We start from the raw sequence: 19,548 nt of genomic DNA, 5'->3' as shown, positions 1-19,548 counted from the left end.
TTGTTTTGAATACACGTTCAATTAATCATGCCCCCTCCTGCCACCAAATTCCTACTTGTTGAGTTTTAGCATAGTATCAGAGAACAATATTTGCAATCATCCCAAAGAAGAATTAAGATACTCCTCTCTTCTAGCTACCGTTTCCGTATGAGGTTAGATTTTCTTCATCAACTTCAACTGAAAGAGTATACGGACGCAATTTGAATGCAGAAGAATGTATGAAAAATCCAGCTACCTTATATTAAGCCAGATACTAAAGAGATCTGCAAAAATTAAAACAATGTCACTCTTCTCAATAACTAGCTTTGAACAATAGAGTCTCTTTTCATAAAAATGTTATTTATATTAAATATAATAGGTCTGTCATTACTTTAAGTGAATTAATAAATACTTGAACTTTTTTAGTGTTAACTTCTAGTACAGTAAATATCAATATATATAGATAACCCACGTAAACAAACACTTTTGGGGAGTCCTCACGTTGAGAGGTCTAAAGGCAACCTGAGGCACAAGGAGCAGAAGGACTGTTCTCCCCAGCGCAGCTGTGCACAGCCACTAAGCCTACTCGGAGGACCATGCGGAGGCCTGGAAAACTGCTCTGGAGGAAATTCTGAGGGACAAGACCCAGGATACAAAATTAGGACCAAAAATACATTGCAAAAACATGCATATAAATATGGAGAATATACAAAAATAAAAATGGTATTCAGAAATGGTCACTGTGGTATTTTTTTCCTCTTCCAACTCTCCGAAGGCCATCTTCACCCACACAAAAAGTTGTGACTAAAATATATGACCATTAATCTAAAGTCGCAAGAAGCGGAACACATCCCAGGATGAAGTACTATGGTTTTATCATTCTTACAATCAATGACAAATGATAAACGAGGCTCCAGATCCAACTTTCCCCTTCTGGCTCCTTCAGTGCAGGAGGCAGGACACAGATGTGAGGAGGTTAACGACAGTCAAGGCACAAAGGCACAAGTGCACAGTAACAGGTTGAGAAGACAATAGTGGAAAAGATAGTTCAATAATTTTCTGAAAGAGAACAGAGAAAACTGTAACCAGAAACAACATGATTTGCCCAAAGGGCTCCAGATGGGCTTCAAACTTAGGAGGTTCTGAGAAACCACAAGCAACACTGGAGCTACTAGTAGGGCTAATTACAAGGTCAAAAGTCTGTATACACAATGTCTACTGCTCCCCAACCCACCCAATAACCACTGGTTCCTTTTACTTTTTTTTTTTTTTTATCCACTGGTTCTTTAGAGGCTGCAAATGTATTCTGTGGAGAAGATGATGAGGTTCTGGACTCAAGGTGAATGGGCCCAGCAGAGGACAGGAAGGAGGCATGGACATGAAACGGAAAATGAAGGGTCAGACTGCCACAGAGGGATTGGACCACCAGCTCCTCCCAGGCAGAAGAGAGGATTCTCATTTAAAGAAACAAAATGGCCCCACAAGAAGAGATCTAAAGACTGGGGTCCTCCAATAAAAGCACCAGAAGACTTCCAAAAGGAAAGCTCTGTGGTCAAACATATCCTATGCATGCAAACTCAGCTTCTGATCAGCTTCTGAAGGCTCCAACTTAAATACAAACAGATAACCAAACATTACCAGATTCCAAAGAAAGTCTCTGTATGAAAGACAGTTACCAAGCAAGAATCCCAGAGAAAAGAGATACAGTGCAGGGAGCAAATTCTATTTAAAAAAAAAAAAAAAAAAGAGGAAAGTCTTTACCATCCTCACAGGGAGTTAACAGAAGAAATAGCATTCATGACCCCAGAAATGGATGCTATACAGACAAATAATCAGTGCACAAGAAAGAGTTGGGAGGAGGAAGAGGGCATACACAGGGACACACATACACACAAATTTAACAGAAAGCTGGGAAAATGAAATTAAAGACATTCCCCAGAAAATAAAATAGAAACACAGAGAATTTTTTTTTCCCCAGAAAAAAATCAAGGTTCTTTTCCAAGATATCTTACTAATCTCTGATTAATAAGAATTACAGAATAAAGACTTTTAAATAATAAATAAAATGAGACAATTCTCCAGAACTGAAAGACAAGAATCTCCAAATTGAAAGGGTCCAATAAGCAGCCAAGAACAATGAATGAAGACCAACTCCTTGGTACCTCACTGTGAAATTTCTGAACAGCAAGGATAAATGTGAAGAGTCTAAAAAGCTTCTAGAGAGGGGAAGAAAAAGTCACATACTTAAGCCACTTACATTGTTATACTCTAACCTCTGCAACTACCAAGATATGAAATCTCTTTATGACCTTAACTTTGAGTTTCCCACTTTCTAATCACCTCCTCTATGGTTCCCACCCACTCAATCTAGAACTCCAACCAATAACTGAGACCCCTGGGTGGCTCTGTGGGTTAAGTGTCCGACTCCTGGTTTCGGCTCAGGTCATGATCTCACGGCTTCATGGGTTCACACCCCACATCTGACTTTGCACTAGTAGTGCAGAGCCTGCTTGGGATTCGCTCTCTCTCTGCCCCTCCCCCATTTGCACTGTCTCTGTCTCTCTCAAAATAAATAAATAAACTTAAAAAAAATTAGAACTCCAGTAACTATTTGAACTCACCAGGATCCATAATCCACTGGTCCCACCATCTTCTTATGGATTGTCTTCCCACTCAAGTTATTTCCTATTCAAATCTGTAGTCCTTCATTGTAATCATTCCCTTAGATATTCCAAATCAATGCCCTTGCTCTGTTCCCATTTCACTACACTTAGTGTGACAAAAACCCCAACCATCTACAAATGCCAGGCTTGTGTCTGGGGTACCTGGATGTTGCTGGAGAGTAATTTCCAGCCACGGTGCCTATTCCCACTTTAAATCCATGATCGCTAACTTCAGGGAAGCCTTAAGGCTGCCTGGCAATTCTTCTAGTCCGTTCACTCTCCTGCTTGCCTGGTAATTACTAAAACCTCTCACATGTCTAACACCTCCTGTCTCCTTGATAATCACACTCTTAGCTGATGATTTTGCTTTCCATTTTACTGAAAAAATAGCTGTGATGAGAAGAAAACTTCCACAGGCTCCCATACCACCATACAGAGCCCCTCACCTGCACCTATACAAGTATCCTCTATCCTTCTCCTGTTTCTATGGAACAACTGTCCACATCAAGGCCAACGCCTCCACCATCTCCTCTCATTCACTCAAATATCTCTCTGATAGCACCATCTTCCCTTTCTGTCAGATTATCCCCATTAATTGATAAACATGTTGGTATTTTGCCCATCCTTTAAAAAACAGTTTGGCCTGACAGCTCCCTGTAGCTACCCTTCTGTATCTTCATTACATGGTGGCAACATAAATCTATACAACTGTTACAATTCAGAAGACTGTACGTCAAAGGAAAAAGATGTATAATTTAAAAAATAGCAAAAACTTGCTTAATTTTGATGTCCAAAATGAGAGTTCAAAAGGTGCCCAGATACAAGATGTTATACAAATGTTACAGCATTTCCTTAACAACTAAGGAAAAAATTCCATTCACAACAGCAAAAAAATTTTTAAATACTCTGGAATGGACTTAAGAATTATGTAAAAGTATTCACCTACTCAATAAAATTTATTTGTAACCCCCTTGAAAAAGAATTATGCAAAAACTTAGATGAAAAAAATTACAAACTCTGAAAATAAAATTGAGACGCATTTCATATTCCTGTATAGAAAGGTTTGGTATCATAAAATAGCAAATTTCCCCCAGATCAGCTTACAAATTCAGTTAATTCCTATCAAAATTGATCTTACCGAATTTCCACTAAGACTATTTTTGGAACATGGCATCTTGATTCTAAAGTTCATTTAACACAGCAAATGGCAAGAAGAGATATGAAGTTTTTAAAAAATAATAATCCGTGGGAATGCAAGATGGTGCAGCCACTCTGGAAAACAGTATGGAGGTTCCTCAAAAAACTAAAAATAGAACTACCCTACAACCCAACAATTGCACTACTAGGCATTTATCCACAGGATACAGGTATGCTGTTTCGAAGGGACACAGGCACCCCCATGTTTATAGCAGCACTATCAATAAGAGCCAAAGTATGGAAAGAGCCTAAATGTCCACCAATGGATGAATGGATAAAGAAGATGTGGTATATATATACAATGGAGTATTACTCAACAATCAAAAAGAATGAAATCTTGCCATTTGCAAGTGGGTGGATGGAACCAGAGGGTATTATGCTAAGTGAAATTAGTCAGTCAAAGAAAGACAAAAATCATATGACTTCACTCATATGAGGACTTCAAGAGACAAAACAGATGAACATAAGGGAAGGGAAACAAAAATAATAAAAAAACAGGGAGGGGGACAAAACAGAAGAGACTCATAAAGATGGAGAACAAACTGAGGGTTATGGGAGGGGTTGTGAGAGGGGGGATGGGCTAAATGGGTCAGGGGCACTAAGGAATCTAATCTTGAAATCACTGTTGTACTATATGCTAACTAATTTGGATGTAAATTAAAAAAAAATAAAAAATTAAAAAAAAAAAAAAGAATAATCCTCAGAGCACTTAACCTACTCTAAAACATCAAAACGTACAATTCAAAGCTGCCATAATAAAATTACCGTAGTATGGGTACAAGACTAAATAAATAGATCAGACATTAACCAAAAGACATATACGGGAATTTGGTAAGTGATAAAGCAGGTATCTTCAACCGGGGGAAAGAACAGATGATCCCAGGACAAGTGATAAATCACATGGGGGAAGAAAAATTAAAGCCCTACACTTCATACCAATCCCCCAAAACATATATACCAAATGAATTAAACATTCAAATGGGATCCACAGGACTATTTGAAGAAGATACAGAACCACTTTTTAAATCTTGGGGCAAAGTAACTAAACCTTTCTTACCAAGTCATGAAACTCAGATTAGACATGAAACCCAGACAGATCAGACTGATGTATGAAACACATAACGGGTTTAAATCATTAAGATTTAAACGGGAAAAGAAAAATGGATAAAGGACACAAATAGGAAACTTATTTTAAAAAGAAAATATGAATGACAAAAATACATGAAAATATCAATCTGTTACCAAAAAGAAGCTTGCAAAAAAACACATTTTTTTTTTTGTCCATCAGATAAAAATGATCTATGTAGTATTAGTAAGGGTGCAGAAAAATGGATACTTTCATTCACTTTGATAGGATAATAAAATGCTGTAAAATTTTCTCAAAAGCAATTCACCAGTACCTATTACAATATCAAATATTCATCCTTTTTGACCTGGATATCCACTTGTAGGAATTTATCCCACAGAAACACTTAAGCAGAGTAGAGAGTTAAGAAACTTTCACTGCAGATGCTTACAGTAGCAAAAAATCAGAAACCACTCAAGGCCCACTGACAGGGATAAACCACAGCAACAGCACACACGTGTAAGACAGAATGTGTCAGATCTATGAGCACTAAGATCCAGACACAGTCAGATATGTTGCTAAGAAAGTTACCATTATAAAAAAAAAAAAAAAAAGTTACCATTATATCCATGAGTCTCTTTTTGTTAAAATAAACAAAAAGTTAGTATCTATATAAAATACTGTGAGAACCTACACCAAACAAGTGACCCTCTTTGAGAAGAGAAATTTCAAGGAACTTGTACTTCCTACATAATGTATTTCCAGACTATAGAAATATAAATATTACATTTTCTAGGATTCTGGGTGATACCTACAGTAAGGGGGTGGGGATTGAGTAAAATAGTTTATTTTATTTTATATATTTTTTAATTTTTTTTAACATTTATTTACTTCTGAGACACAGAGAGATAGAGCATGAGAGGGGGAGGGGCAGAGAGAGAGAGACACAGAATCCAAAGCGGGCTCCGGGCTCTGAGCTGTCAGCACAGAGCCCGACGCGGGGCTTGAACTCACAAACCGTGAGATCATGACCTGAGCCGAAGTCGGTCGCTCAACCGACTGAGCCACCCAGGCGCCCCTAAAATAGTTTAATTCAAAGTTAAAAAAAAAAAAAAAAAAAAAAAGAAGAAGAAAAACTTTAAGTCACTCTGCTAGTCAGATTCAAGCTTTTCTGGCAAGAGAACCTACCAGATGTAAATACAGTAGGCCAAACTACAGCTAAGGAAAAAGTGAGAGGGTCTGTCTGGCCCATTCCTCTTCCAACCCACCATCTGCCCATGTGAGGAAACTGGCCAAGCAACCACCTAGAATTGTGGGGACTAAACTCAAGAAGTCTTGAGTTTCAGAAAGCTCTGCTCAGGGACAGCAAGGCAAGACCCTCCTCCACTCATGCTGTTCATGGACTCGAAAAGCAGCCCAGGGATATTCATAACAAGGAGTACTGACCATGGATTTGTCACCAAGTTGAGATGGAACGTGAACAGGCAAACTTTTGGTTCAAGTCTGTACTTAATATTCCAGTTAGTGTGGACCTAGGCTTCCAGTCTTCTTCAGCTCCCAGCACACATGGAAAACGGGAATATCCGGAGGGCACACTGCAGCAGAGGCTGCTTCCAGACGAATGACTGGCCCCTGGCCCTGCTCCAGCAGCCCCGGGCATGGTGGGCTGAGGGCATCAATGCCATGACACGTCGGTAATGCTGTCATGGCATATCTATCAGGAGGCTCTGGTACAGGGAAAGCATTTCTTTAAAAAGCTTCCTTCAAAAGTATCATTACAGGGGCACCTGGGTGGCTCAGTCGGTTAAGCGTCCAACTTCAGCTCAGGTCATTATCTCATGGTTCATGAGTTCCAGCCCCACATCGGGCTCTCTGCTGACAGCTCAGGGCCTGAAGCCCGCTTCTTCGGATTCTGTGTCTCCCTCTCTCTCTGCCCCTCCCCCGCTCACATTCTGTCTCTCTCTCTCAAAAATAAACAAACATTAAAAATAAATAAATAAATAAAATAATGAAGTATCATTACAATCATTCAACATATATTTACTAAGCACCTACTATGTGCCAAACGCTGTTAAGTACGGCTATCTGCCCTACAGACCAGAGAGGGAAGATGGGTAAATAAGCAGTTCCCATAAATGTAAACTGTGCTATCTGAGGGGAAGTATCAGGAATTTTAACCTGAGTCCCATACCTGGGAAAAGGGAGTCCATCAACGACTCCTTCCCAGAAGAAGTGGTTGCTACACAAAAGTGTGAAGTGCATTTCAGGCAGAGGAAATAGCAGGCATAGAGACCTAAATGCAAGAAGTCGAAGAAGCAAAACAGGTTCTGTATTGCACATGTGGAACATGTGGAGGGAGTCAATTCAGGAGTTTTAACAGGTGTATTTTTGATAAATACAGAATGCAGTTGAGCAGAAAGCCAATCATCACAAAAGTTAGGAAAGCATATGCCTTCCTGTACAACAGCCAATCAAACCTAGGCTATGAGAAAAGTTTCTTCGGTGAAATGAAGAAACTTCTTGGGCAAAAAAATCTATAAAAACAGACAACACTCATGATTTCCAAGTACTGTGAGCTTATACATTAAGTTCCAAACAATTTTTATTCTGGTGGCAGAAAGAATATTAATCTGGTGGCAGTTCTTAGAACAAAACACTACCCACTTTGGCAAAAGCCAATTCGAACACTCAATGTAATACTACATTTAAAGACATGAGAAAGCAAAGGAACTCCCAGAAAATTAGTATGTAAGTTTCTTGTTCTTAAAAACAATATTTAATTAGCTCAGAAATTAGCTCAAGTAATATATACATTCTCTTCCTCTCTTGCATGGAACTGAACAAAGCAAGTATCATAACAGAAATTAAACTTAATATTTACCTCTCTTCCTGTAAGGATGTGTCTTGCCAATTTCACTTTTGCAAAATTCCCCTTGCCGATTGTTTTCAACAGTCTGTAGTTTCCGATGTGAGGTTGTTCATCTGCACAGGAAGCTATAGAGTTTCTACACCGAGCTCCAGAGCGCCCAGTGCGAGAGGTAACTTCTTGCCGCCCATCTCCATGTGACGTGTGCTACAATATAACATACATAAAAATAAGGAAATGAGAGAACACATGGTACCTGCCAAGTTTTAAGAGCCCCTAGTTGAAGAAACAAAACACCACTGCTTTAATTTTAATCCTAACGTATCTAGCACTTTAAAGGAATTTGCCCACGATATAAATTTATGAGGAAAACAAGCAAATGCCGAGAAGAAAAATACCATCAAGGGTTGAAGTGGGTGTTCAGAAGGAAAGGAGATATTTTTTGTATGTGGTTGTAACATAAAATAGGAGTAACAAGGCTGCCTTATAATCATAAAGAATGTAACTTTTCCATAGCTATTAAATGCACCAGCACGTATGATCCTTCACCAGATGAGGATACTTTTGTGATTTATTCACTGCCACATCACGACTTAGTGAGAAATCCAAAGAGAATATAATTTAGGAACTGGAACACGGCAGTATATAAAACAAAGTCCTGTCCCGCCGAGTGAGGTATGTATCAAGTGGTTTTACTATTTACACAACAAAAATACAGTCACTAAAACTGTACTAGCCACAATTTGGTTTAAAAAAGCTTGTGTAATGTAAATGTATTTTCTAATTTACATGTTTTGTAAATTCAGCTTTTCATACATTAAGTTTTCTAGCATGAGACACAGTTAAATGGAGAAAACATTAACTTACATCCAAGTCAACTGTCTTCTATTACACATAAAATAGGAATATTAAAAGAATCTTAAGATTCATAGGCATCCAAAGTTTGTACCTTTGCTTATGTTACTCTTACTCCCCAATCTACTTATAATTAAAGAGTAATTTCTTAGCATCAACCAGACGTAACCTTCAGGAGGACAAGGATTTTTGTCTGTTTTGTTCATTATCAGATATTCCTAGAACTTGGGAGCAGTGACTGACACGGAGTAGCTGTGCAATACATTGTTGCTGAATGAATGCTGAATGAATTCAAGGCCTTGTGTGATCTAATCCATTCCTCCTTTCTGGCTATATCATCCACTCTTCTCCAGGATGGTCCTAGTCCCTCAATTTGAATGCCCTTTCTTCTCTTCAAACCTAAGATTCCTACTCATCCCCTTATGTTTGGATCATTTGTCACCATCTTTATGAAGCCTCCTGTGACTTTTCTTGCATCTAATCAGTTTCTTTTTCTTCTCCTTTGGGTTCCAGGGGTACTTTGTATCTATCTATATTATGCTACTTTGTTGTGGACAATACTATTAGCCACCATATTAGCTCTTTTGCTTCTGAGTTTGTGGAGGATCCCACTGATTTCACAGAGGAACTCAGACCCTCTTCCCTCATTTGAGTCGGCCCAGCCATGTCCCTAAGTTTAGCCAATGACATACAAATGAAAATGACATGTCATTCCCATGCAAAAGCATTATTTGTCAGTGCTTGACTTCAGCCATCTTTTGCTCTCCTGAATCCTAAGCATTGCCCAAAGACAGAAGCCCTCAGGGCCAAATTATCCTGGACAGGGAGATCAATCTTCATAGAGCCAACAAGCCCTCAGGCAAACTGTTTAAACAAGGGTTTTTACTGTGTTAAACCACTAAGATTTTGATTGTGTACGTTACTACAGCATAACGCAACCTAAACTAATACACTTATGCAAATAAACAATCATAATACAAAGCCAAAAGAAACCTGCATTTCCCTGTTAGATTATAAACTCATACAACAGATTTAAATATCTGTTAAATTTGTAATATCTGTTAAATTGTAATTTGTTAAATTACAATAGGGTTAAACTTAGTATATTTAAAGTATACTAAACTTCAGTATATTTAAATTGTAGTATCTGTAAATTTGAAATATCTGTTAAACTGTAATTTGTTAAACTACAATAGGGTTAAACTAAGTATATTTAGTTTGGTGTTTCCTTACATAAAGTCCTTAAATTAAAAAATCTAGGGGGGGTGCCCGGCTAGCTCAGTGGGAAGAGCACACTACTCTTGATCTCAAGGTTGTGAGTTTGAGCCCCAAATTGTGTAGAGATTACTTAAAAATAAAATCTTTAAAAAATAAATCTGGGGTGCATGGGTGGCTCAGTCGGTTAAGCCTCCGACTTCGGCTCATGTCATGACCTCACAGTTTGAGTTTGAGCCCTCCATCGGGCTCTATGCGGACAGCTCAGAGCCTGGAGCCTGCTTCAGATTCTGTCTCCTTCTCTCTCTGCCCCTCCCATGCACGTGCTCTGTCTCTCTCTCTCTCTCTCTCAAAAATAAATAAACGTTAAAAAAATTAAAATAAATAAATAAATAAATAAATAAATAAATAAATAAATCTAACTCGGCCATCAAACAGAATGAAATCCTGAGGCGCCTGGGTGGCTCAGTCGGTTGAGCCTCCAACTTCCGCTCAGGTCATGAACTCACGAGCTCCACATCGGGCTCATGTGATTTCACTCATGTGGGATTTAGGAAACAAGACAGATGAATATATAGGAAGGGGGGGAAAAAGGGAGAAAAGCAAGCCATAAGAGACTTTTAACAATAGAGCAAACAAACTGAGGGTTGATGGAGGAAGGTGGGTAGTGGATGGGCTAAATGGGTGATGGGTAAAGGAGGGCACTTGTGATGAGCACTGGGTGTTATATGTAAATGATGAATCACTAAATTCTACTCCTGAAACCAGCATTATACTATATGTTAACTAGCTAGAATTTAAATAAAAATTTTGGGGGGAAATCTAATGTATTTAACTTAAAAAAATTTCTCTCAAAACAGACACAAATTATTTATCAGGGATATACTGGCATATAGTTTTCTAGTAGTGTCTTTTTCTAGTTAAACCCGATTTCTTAAGTAGGCGTCTCAAATTTCAGGTTTGTGCTTTACCAGAAAGATAGAAAAGCAAACCTGGAACCATATTTAACTATGTTAAAAAAATTAAAGATTATTTTTGGGGGCTGTATGTGTGTCTAAGGTATATTCTAATTTGTGTCTTGGTCATATAATAAATTATATGGTTCTTACATATGGACACATTTTCAAGAGCTAGTATGTATAACATAAAATGGAATGCATTCCCCATTTATTTTTCTTACTGCTTCTTATGTTAGTGTTGATACGGCCCTGTAACAGTTACTAGAGCTTCTACTTGGCTTTCTTTCATTTTATTCATCCCACGCTTCTATCAATGGCCCTAAAGAAAAACTGTTTCTAGGGGAGCCTGGGTGGCTCAGTCAGTTAAGCATCCGACTCTTGGTTTCAGCTCAGGTCATGAGCTCAGTTAATGAGTTCAGGCCCTGCGTCAGGCTTTGTGCTGACACCATGGAGCCTGCTTGGGATTCTCTCTCTCTCCTCTCTCTGTCCCTCTCCTACTCTCTCTCTCTCTCGAAATAAATAGACTAAAAAAAAAAAAAAAAAAAAAAAAAAAAATTAAGAAAAAAAGAAAAAAGTTTCTAATCTTATACCACTCAATGTGCTATACTAAACAATTAACCAAATAATTCTGAATTCTTTACTATTAGCCAATTATTTCATGCATAAGGGTTTTTTTTTTTCCTCCCTATGGAGCCAGTAAACAACCCAAGGGTAAAAAAGGAAAAATGTTATAGAATTCTTCAGTATTCACATTACATTTTGTGGCAGCACTAAGCATGTTAACAGGTACTCTAAGCTGTTAAATTCAAGTCTTAAAGATTAAAGGAGCCCTGAACCTTCTCTCTCCCATGGAGTTGAGCTGATACCACTTCATCCACCAGAAAATTAGAATATGTACACTGCTACTGAAAATAACCAGAAGCAAACCAAAGACAGGAGATTATTAACAAATTTATAAAGCATCCATTTGCAAACTAAAACCTTTACTGCAGAAAATTTAAATTTCCAGGTAATATATTAGAGAATGGGGCAAACATTATAGTTATATACTCAATATCCATTTCTCCCTTCTTCATTACCAAGAGAAGCTGGCTGGGTATTTGATGAGGCAACAAGACCAACTAAATAATTGTTTTCTCAAACGTGTCTGTAGCTAGGGGCACCTGGGTGGCTCATTCGGTTGAGCATCTCGGTTCTGGCCGGTGCTCATTAATGAAAACATACCGGTGGGGGGCAGGACAGGGGCAGTTCTGGGAAAACTTTTTGTTTCTCACAAAGGGGCACAGATACACTAGTACAGTCCCTTCTTTCTCTTTCCTTCAATGCAACCATAACTGCAGATGTATAAGTTATCTTGCAGCCAAAAGGTCTCAAACACGAAAGAAAATTTTTTGTTTTTATTTTAAGTAGGCTTCACACGCAGCACAGAGCCCAACGTGAGGCTTGAACTCACCATCCTGAGATCAAGAGTTGGAAGCTTAACCGCCTGAGCCACCCAGGCACCCCAAGAAAATAGTATTTTTAAAAACCACCAGCTCTGGGGTGCTTAGGTGGCTCAGTCAGTTGAGCATCCAACTTTGGCTCAGGTCATGATCTAGAGGTTGGGAAGTTTGAGCGTTCCATCAGCTTGCTGCTGTCAGAGTATAGCCCACTTGGGATCCTCTGTCCCCCTATCTGCCCCTCCCTGCTCTCTCAATCTCTCCCAAAAATAAATAAAATCTGGGACGCCTGGGTGGCTCAGACTCTTGATTTCAGCTTAGGTCATGATCTTACGGTCTTTAGGATTACAAGCCCCGTGCTGGGCTTTGCACGGACAGTGCAGAGCCTGCTTGGGATTCTCCCCCCGCCCCCGTCCCTCCCCCCCCCCCCAAAATAAATAAACATTAAAAAAAAGTATTAAAATATATATATATTTTTAAATAAATAAAAACCAGCAACTTCAATATTATACTGCTGAACCAAAGCTAGAAACTATGTATGTTTCTTTTGTGAGAAAAGCAAACCCCTATTTGGTTAAGCCATTATGTTAGAGTTTATTACTTTCAGTCAAAGCATTACTGTTACAGAGCTGTATCAACACTAATGTAAGAAGCAATAAGAAAAATGAATGGAGGAGTGACTGGGTGGCTCAGTCAGTTAAGTCTCTGATTATTTCGACTTGGGTCAGGATCCCAGTTTCTTGGGATTGAGCCATATGTCAGCTCAGCACTGAGCACGGAGCCTGCTTGGGATTCTCTCGGAAAAGGAAAAGGAAAAGGAAAGCGAAAAGGAAAAGCAAAAGCAAAAGCAAAAGGAAAAGGGAATAGGAAAAGGGAACAGGAATAGGAATAGGAATAGGAATAGGAATAGGAATAGGAATAGGAATAGGAAAAGGAAAAGGAAAAGGAAAAGGAAAAGGAAAAGGAAAAGGAAAAGGAAAAGGAAAAGGAAGAAAAAGGAAAAAAAAAGAAAGAAAAAGAAAAATGAATGGAGAATGCATTCCATTTTGTTATGTTCTTTAAAAATGTATCCATATTTAAGAGCCATAGAATATAAATCATATAACCAGAAGATACAAATGAGAATATACCTTAGACACACATCAAAAAGGTTTTTTTTAATTATTTTTTTTTAACATTTATTCATTTTTAAGAGACAGAGACAGAACATGAGTGGGGGAGAGGCGGGGAGAGGGGAGAGGGAGGAGAAAGACAGAATCTGAAGCAGGCTTCAGGCTCTGAGCTGTCAGCACAGAACCTGACACGGGGCTCGAACTCACAGACCGTGAGATCATGACCTGAGTGGAAGTCAGATGCTTATCCAACTGAGCCACCCAGGCACCCCCACCAAAAAGTTTTTTAATTTTAATTTTTTTAGCATGATAAATATGGCTTTGGGCTTACCATTGTATCTATCTGGTAAAGCACTAATCTTAAATTTGAGAAGCCTACTTAAGAAATCAGGTGTAAGCAGAAAAGAACACCATTAGAAAAGAAAACTACAGGCCAATATCCCTGATGAATATGGATGTAAAAATTCTCAATTCTCAATACTAGCAAACTGAATTCAGCAGCACGTTAAAAGGATCATTTACCAGGGCACCTGGGTGGCTCAACTGGTTAAGTGTCCAACTCCTAATTTTGGCTCAGGTCATGATATCACTGTAGTGGGATCAAGCACTGAGCATGGAGCCTGCTTAAGATTCTCTCCCCCCCAATCTCTTTGCCCCTCACCTGCTCATGTTTTCTGTCTCTCTTTCAAAAAAAACCAAATTTAATTTAAAAAATACACACACACACACACACACACACACACACACACACACACACACGTAGGATCATTTACCATGATCAAGTGGGATCTATCTCTGGGATGTAAGGATAGTTCACCACATCAACCAATGTAACATATCACATTAACGGAATTAAAGAAAATAATCATGTAATCATCTTGATACACACAGAAAAAGCATCCAACTTCTGACAAAAGTCAACATCCATTCATGATGAAAACTGTTAAACTGGGCACTGAAAGAACATATCTTGACATAAAAAGTCCATATATGAGCAGCTCGCAGCTAACATCATACTCAATGGTGAAAGGATAAAAGCTTTTCCATTACGTTCAAGAAAAAGACATGGTTGCCCATTCTTACCACTTCTATTGAACATAACACTGGAAGTCCTAGTGGGAGCAATCAAGCAAGAAAAAAAAATAAAGGTATCAGAACTGGAAAAGAAGTAAAATTGTCCCTGTTTGCAAAAGACATGATTTTATAGAGGTGCCTGGCTAGCTCAGTCAGTAGAATGTGTGACTCTTTTATTTTTATTAATTTTTCTTTTTTTTGAGAGCAACAGAGAGAGAGTACACACACACACATGATTGAAGTGTGAGGCACAGAGGGAGAGAGATAATCCCAAGCAGGTTCCACACTCAGCACAGAGCTAGACACCGGGCTCAATCCCATATCCCTGGGATCATGACGTGAGCCAAAATCAAGAGTCAGAAGCTCAACCCACTGAGACACTCAGGTGCCCCAGAGCATGTGATTCTTGGTATCGGGAGTAAGTTTAAGTTCAAACCCCACGCTGGGAGAAGATATTACTTAAAAAATAAAATCATTTAAAAAAAACAAACATGATTTTATATATAGAAAACCCTAAAGACTCAATTGAAAAACTGTTAGATCTAACCAATGAATTCAATGAAGTTGCAAGATAAAAAAAATTAAATTAAAAGATCAGTAGTGCTGGGCACCTGGGTGGCTCAGTTGGTTAAGCATCCAACTCTTGGTTTTGGCTCATGTCATGATCTCATGTTTTCATGAGTTTGAGACCTACATAAGGCTCTGTGCTGACAGTGCAGAGCCTGCTTGGGATTCTCTCCCTCCCTCCCTCTCTCTCTCTCTCTCTCTCTCTCTCTCTGTCCCTCCCCCATTCATGCTGGCTCTGTCTCTCTCAAAATAAATAAATAAGCTTTAAAAACACATTTTAAAAAATCAGTAGTGTTTCTATACACTAATGAGATTTCTGAAAAAGAAATTGATCCTATTTACAATAGCATCAAAAAGAATGAAATACTTAGGAATTAAGGTGAAAGCTCTCTATGCTGAAAATTATGAAGACACTGATGAAAGAAATTGAAGACAATACAAATAAATGGAAAGGTATCCTGTGTTCACGGGTTGGAATTAATATTGTTAAAATGTCAAAACTACTAATAGCCATCTACAGATTCAATGCAATCTCTATCAAGATTCCAATAGCCTTTTTTACAGAAGTAGGAAAAACGCTCCTAAAAAATTTATATGGAACCACAAAGACCTCAGTCAAAGAAATATTGAGAAAGAGCAAATCAGGAGGTATCACACCTCCTGATTTCAAGCTATATTATAAAGCTATACTATGATAATGAACAGTATGATAATGGCATAAAAACAAATAGACCAGAATATAATTGAGAGCCCAGAAATAAGCCCAAACATATAAGGTCAACTAATATTTGACAAGGGAGCCAAGAATACTGAATGGAGAAAAGACCATCTCTTCAATAAAAGATACTAGTATAACTGGGTACTCATATGTAAAAGAATGAAACTGGATCCATATGTTATACCACTCACAAAAACTAATTTGAAATGGATTAAAAAACTTAAATGTAAAGGGGCGCTTGGGTGGCTCAGTCAGTTAAGTGTCTTTGTTGATTTCGGCTCGGGTCATGATCTCACAGTCTTGGGATTGAGCCCTGTATTGGGCTCAGTGCTGGGCGTGGAGCCTGCTTGAGATTCTCTCTCCCTCTCCTCTCTCTCTGCCCCTCCCGTTTGCACACACACAGGCATACACGTGGGCTCTCTCTCTCAAATAAAAATTAAAGTCATTAAAAAGCACTTAAATGTAAGACCTGAAACCATGAAACCCCTAGAAGAAAACATAGGAACAGAGCTCCTTGATATGGGTCTCAGTAATGATTTTTTGGATGACACCTAAGGCACAAGCAACAAAATAAAAAATGAACAAGTGAGACTACATCAAACTAAAAAGCTTCTGCACAGCAAAACAAAACATAAATAAAGTGAAAAATAACCTATGGGATGGTAAAATATTTGCAAACTATATATTTGATAAGGAGTTCATATCCAAAACATATGAAGAACTCATATAACTCAATAGCAAAAAACAAATAACCTAATTAAAAATGGGCAAAAGACTTGAATAGAGATTTCTCCAAAGAAGATATACAAAAAGCCAACAGGTACATGAAAAGATGCTGAACATGACTACTCATTAGGGAAATGCAAATAAGAACCACAATGAGATATCAGTTCACTCCTGTCATAGTGGCCATAGCCATAAGCAAAAAGACAAATAATAGTATGGATGTAGAGAAAAGGAAACCCTTGTGTACTGTTGGTGGGACTGTAAATTGGTATAGCCACTGTGGAAAACAGCATGGACAACCCTCAAAAAATTAAAACCAGAACTACCATATGATGCTGCAATTCCACTTCTGAGTATATATCTGAAGATAACAAAAACACTATCTGCACCCCATGTTCACAGCAGCATTTGTGTACAGTAGCCAAGACATGGAAACAACCTAAGTGTCCGTCAATGGACGAATGGATAAAGAATTGTGGTATGTATAAAGTATCATTCAGCCATAAAAACACACACACACACACACACACACACACACACAAGGAAATCCTACCATTTCTAACAACATGGACAGATCTTGAAGGCATTATACTAAGTGAAATAAATCAGAGAAAGACAAATCTTGTACGATCTCACTTACATGTGGAATCCAAAAGCAAAACAAAAACAAGAAAACAAACCCAAACTCATAGAAAAAGAGATGAGAATTATGGTTACCAGAAGAAATGAGTAGGGAAGGGGGATCTGGGGGAAGATGGTCAAAAGGGACAACCTTGCAGTTATAAGGTAAATAAGTACTAGGGATGTAACGTAAATCATGGTTACTACTGCTAACACTGCTATATAATATATAGAAAAGTCGTAAAAAAAAAAGTGTAAATCCTAAGAATTCTTACCACAATGAGAAATTTTTTTCCTTTATTAATTTCTTCTTTCTTTTCTTATTGTTATCTATACGAGAAGATGGATGTTAGCTGAACATATTGTGGTACTCATTTCTCAATGGACATAAACCAATACTTTAAACTTATACAGTGATGTATGTCAATTACTTCTCAATACAGCTGGGGTGGGGCGGGGGGGGGACGGGATCAGGTTTAAAAGTTTAAAAAAAAAAAAAACTTTACATCATGTTTCAACTCTTCCTAAATAAACCTTGGTCCCTTTTGTAAAACACAAGACATGCCCACGCATCCTTTCTAATCCTTAAAATAACAAACCACCTCCTTAACACAAGGGCAGGTTTTTCAAATGTAAAAAAATCTACAAAGCTAAATTGTGACAATAAAGGGCTGTCCCCCACGTATTTTGTACTTTTAGAGATATTCATAAAATCAAATTTCACTTTTGAAAGCAGCAGGGCGATTATTCCATTCACTGCAAAAAAAAAAAAATATTTCATAAGATTGAACAATTTGTGATTTAAAAAACTCTTAGCAAACAAGAAACAGAACAGAACTTCTTTACTTTGATAAAAATCATGGACCAAAACCTTCAGCAAATATTACACTAATGGAGAAACTTTAGAATCATTTCTTGAAAATCAGAAACAAGACAAAGTTGTCTATTATCACTACCATTATTTAACATAATACTAAAGGTTATGGCCAATACTTGAAGGAAAGAAAAAAGTAAGATATGAGAATCAGAAGGAAAGAGATAAAACTGTAACTGTTTGTAGATGATATGATCTAACTACAAACCAACAGAATCAGAAATACCACTGGAACTCATGAGAGTTTGGCAAGATACAAGATCAACCTATCACATTTCTCTACACTGGCAGTAACCTGCCACAAAATTTAACAAAAAAAATAACCATATCAATAAAAACTATAAAGCAGGTAGAAACTAACTTAATCAAAAAGAATATATAGAAGCTCTTTGGAGAAAGCTTTAAATTTTTAATGAAAGACCTAAAAGATACTTAAATAAATGGAAATTCCATGTTCATGGATAGATACTATAAATTCTACCCAAATTAACCTACAAGTTCAAGGCAATTTCAATTAAAATTTCCAGTCAGTAGTTCTTGAGCATTTTTTTAAATGTTTATTTATTTTGAGAGACAGAGAGAGAGAGAGAGAGAGAGAGTAAGCAGAGGAGGGGCAGAGAGAGAGGGAGACAGAGAATCCAAAGCAGGCTCTGCTGTCAGCACAAAGCTGGACTCGGGGCTCGAAACCACAAACCATGAGATCATGACCTAAGCCAAAGTCGGACAGTCGCTCAACTGACTGAGCCACCCAGGTGCCCCAAGTAAAAAAATTTTTTTAATTTTCTAGTAATTTTAATCTTACTCTGACGTTTACATGGATGAATAATTGCCAGGTCAGCCTCAAAAAAAGAGTTAAAAAAAAAAAAAGAAAAAGGCTCAGAAACAAAAAGTGATCTAAGTTAGTTAACACAAGCATAACAAAACATATCTATATAATGTACCCTCTTTTTTTTTTTAATTTTTTTTTTTAATGTTTATTTATTTTTGAGACAGGGAGAGACAGAGCATGAACGGGGGAGGGTCAGAGACAGAGGGAGACACAGAATCCGAAGCAGGCTCCAGCCTCTGAGCTGTCAGCACAGAGCCCGACGCGGGGCTCGAACTCACAGACCGTGAGATCATGACCTTAGCCGAAGTCGGACGCTCAACCAACTGAGCCACCCAGGCGCCCCTCATGTACCCTTTTAATAGCATACACTAAGAGAGACACATCTTTTGTGTGGTATTCTTACCAAAAATATATAACCTTAATTAATTGTGAAAAAACATCTGACAAACTTAAACTGAGATATATTCCACAAAATAACTGACCAGTACTCATCAAAACTGTCAAGGGCATAAAAGACAGAGGAACCATTACAAATTGGAGAAGACTGAGACACAATAACTAAACGCAATGTGGGATCTTTGATTAGATCCTAGAAGAAAAAAAGAACCCTGGAGAAAAACTGGTGAAAATTCAAGTTCTGTCGTCATCGTCGTCGTCGTCGTCGTCGTCGTCATCATCATCATCATCATCATCATCACCATCAACAGTATCAGACCAATATCAATTTTCTGGCTTTCATAACTGAGCGATGGTTATAAAGGTGTTAACATTAGGGGAATCTGAGTGAA

At 38.0% G+C, this 19,548-nt stretch overlaps 1 protein-coding gene across 10 annotated transcripts in view; it reads right to left on the bottom strand.

Annotated features, from left to right (window-relative positions):
* MARK3 (microtubule affinity regulating kinase 3) overlaps nt 1-19,548 on the bottom strand; it is a 112,420-nt gene that overhangs the window by 81,268 nt on the left and 11,604 nt on the right. For 9 of the 10 annotated variants that reach the window (XM_019434150.2, XM_053889862.1, XM_053889861.1 and 6 more), the window contains exon 2: nt 7,787-7,978. In XM_019434150.2, the coding sequence (XP_019289695.1) occupies nt 7,787-7,978 (192 nt within the window). Of the gene's footprint in view, nt 1-7,786; nt 7,979-19,548 lie in introns of those variants that run through there. The other variant, XM_053889868.1, reaches the window with a different exon arrangement.

Source organism: Panthera pardus, unplaced genomic scaffold (genome assembly GCF_024362965.1).
Source record: "Panthera pardus isolate Hobbes unplaced genomic scaffold, ASM2436296v1 HiC_scaffold_24, whole genome shotgun sequence".
Lineage (NCBI taxonomy): Eukaryota > Metazoa > Chordata > Mammalia > Carnivora > Felidae > Panthera > Panthera pardus.
Note: the sequence above shows the minus strand (reverse complement) of the source record. Positions and strands in the feature narration are given on the sequence as shown.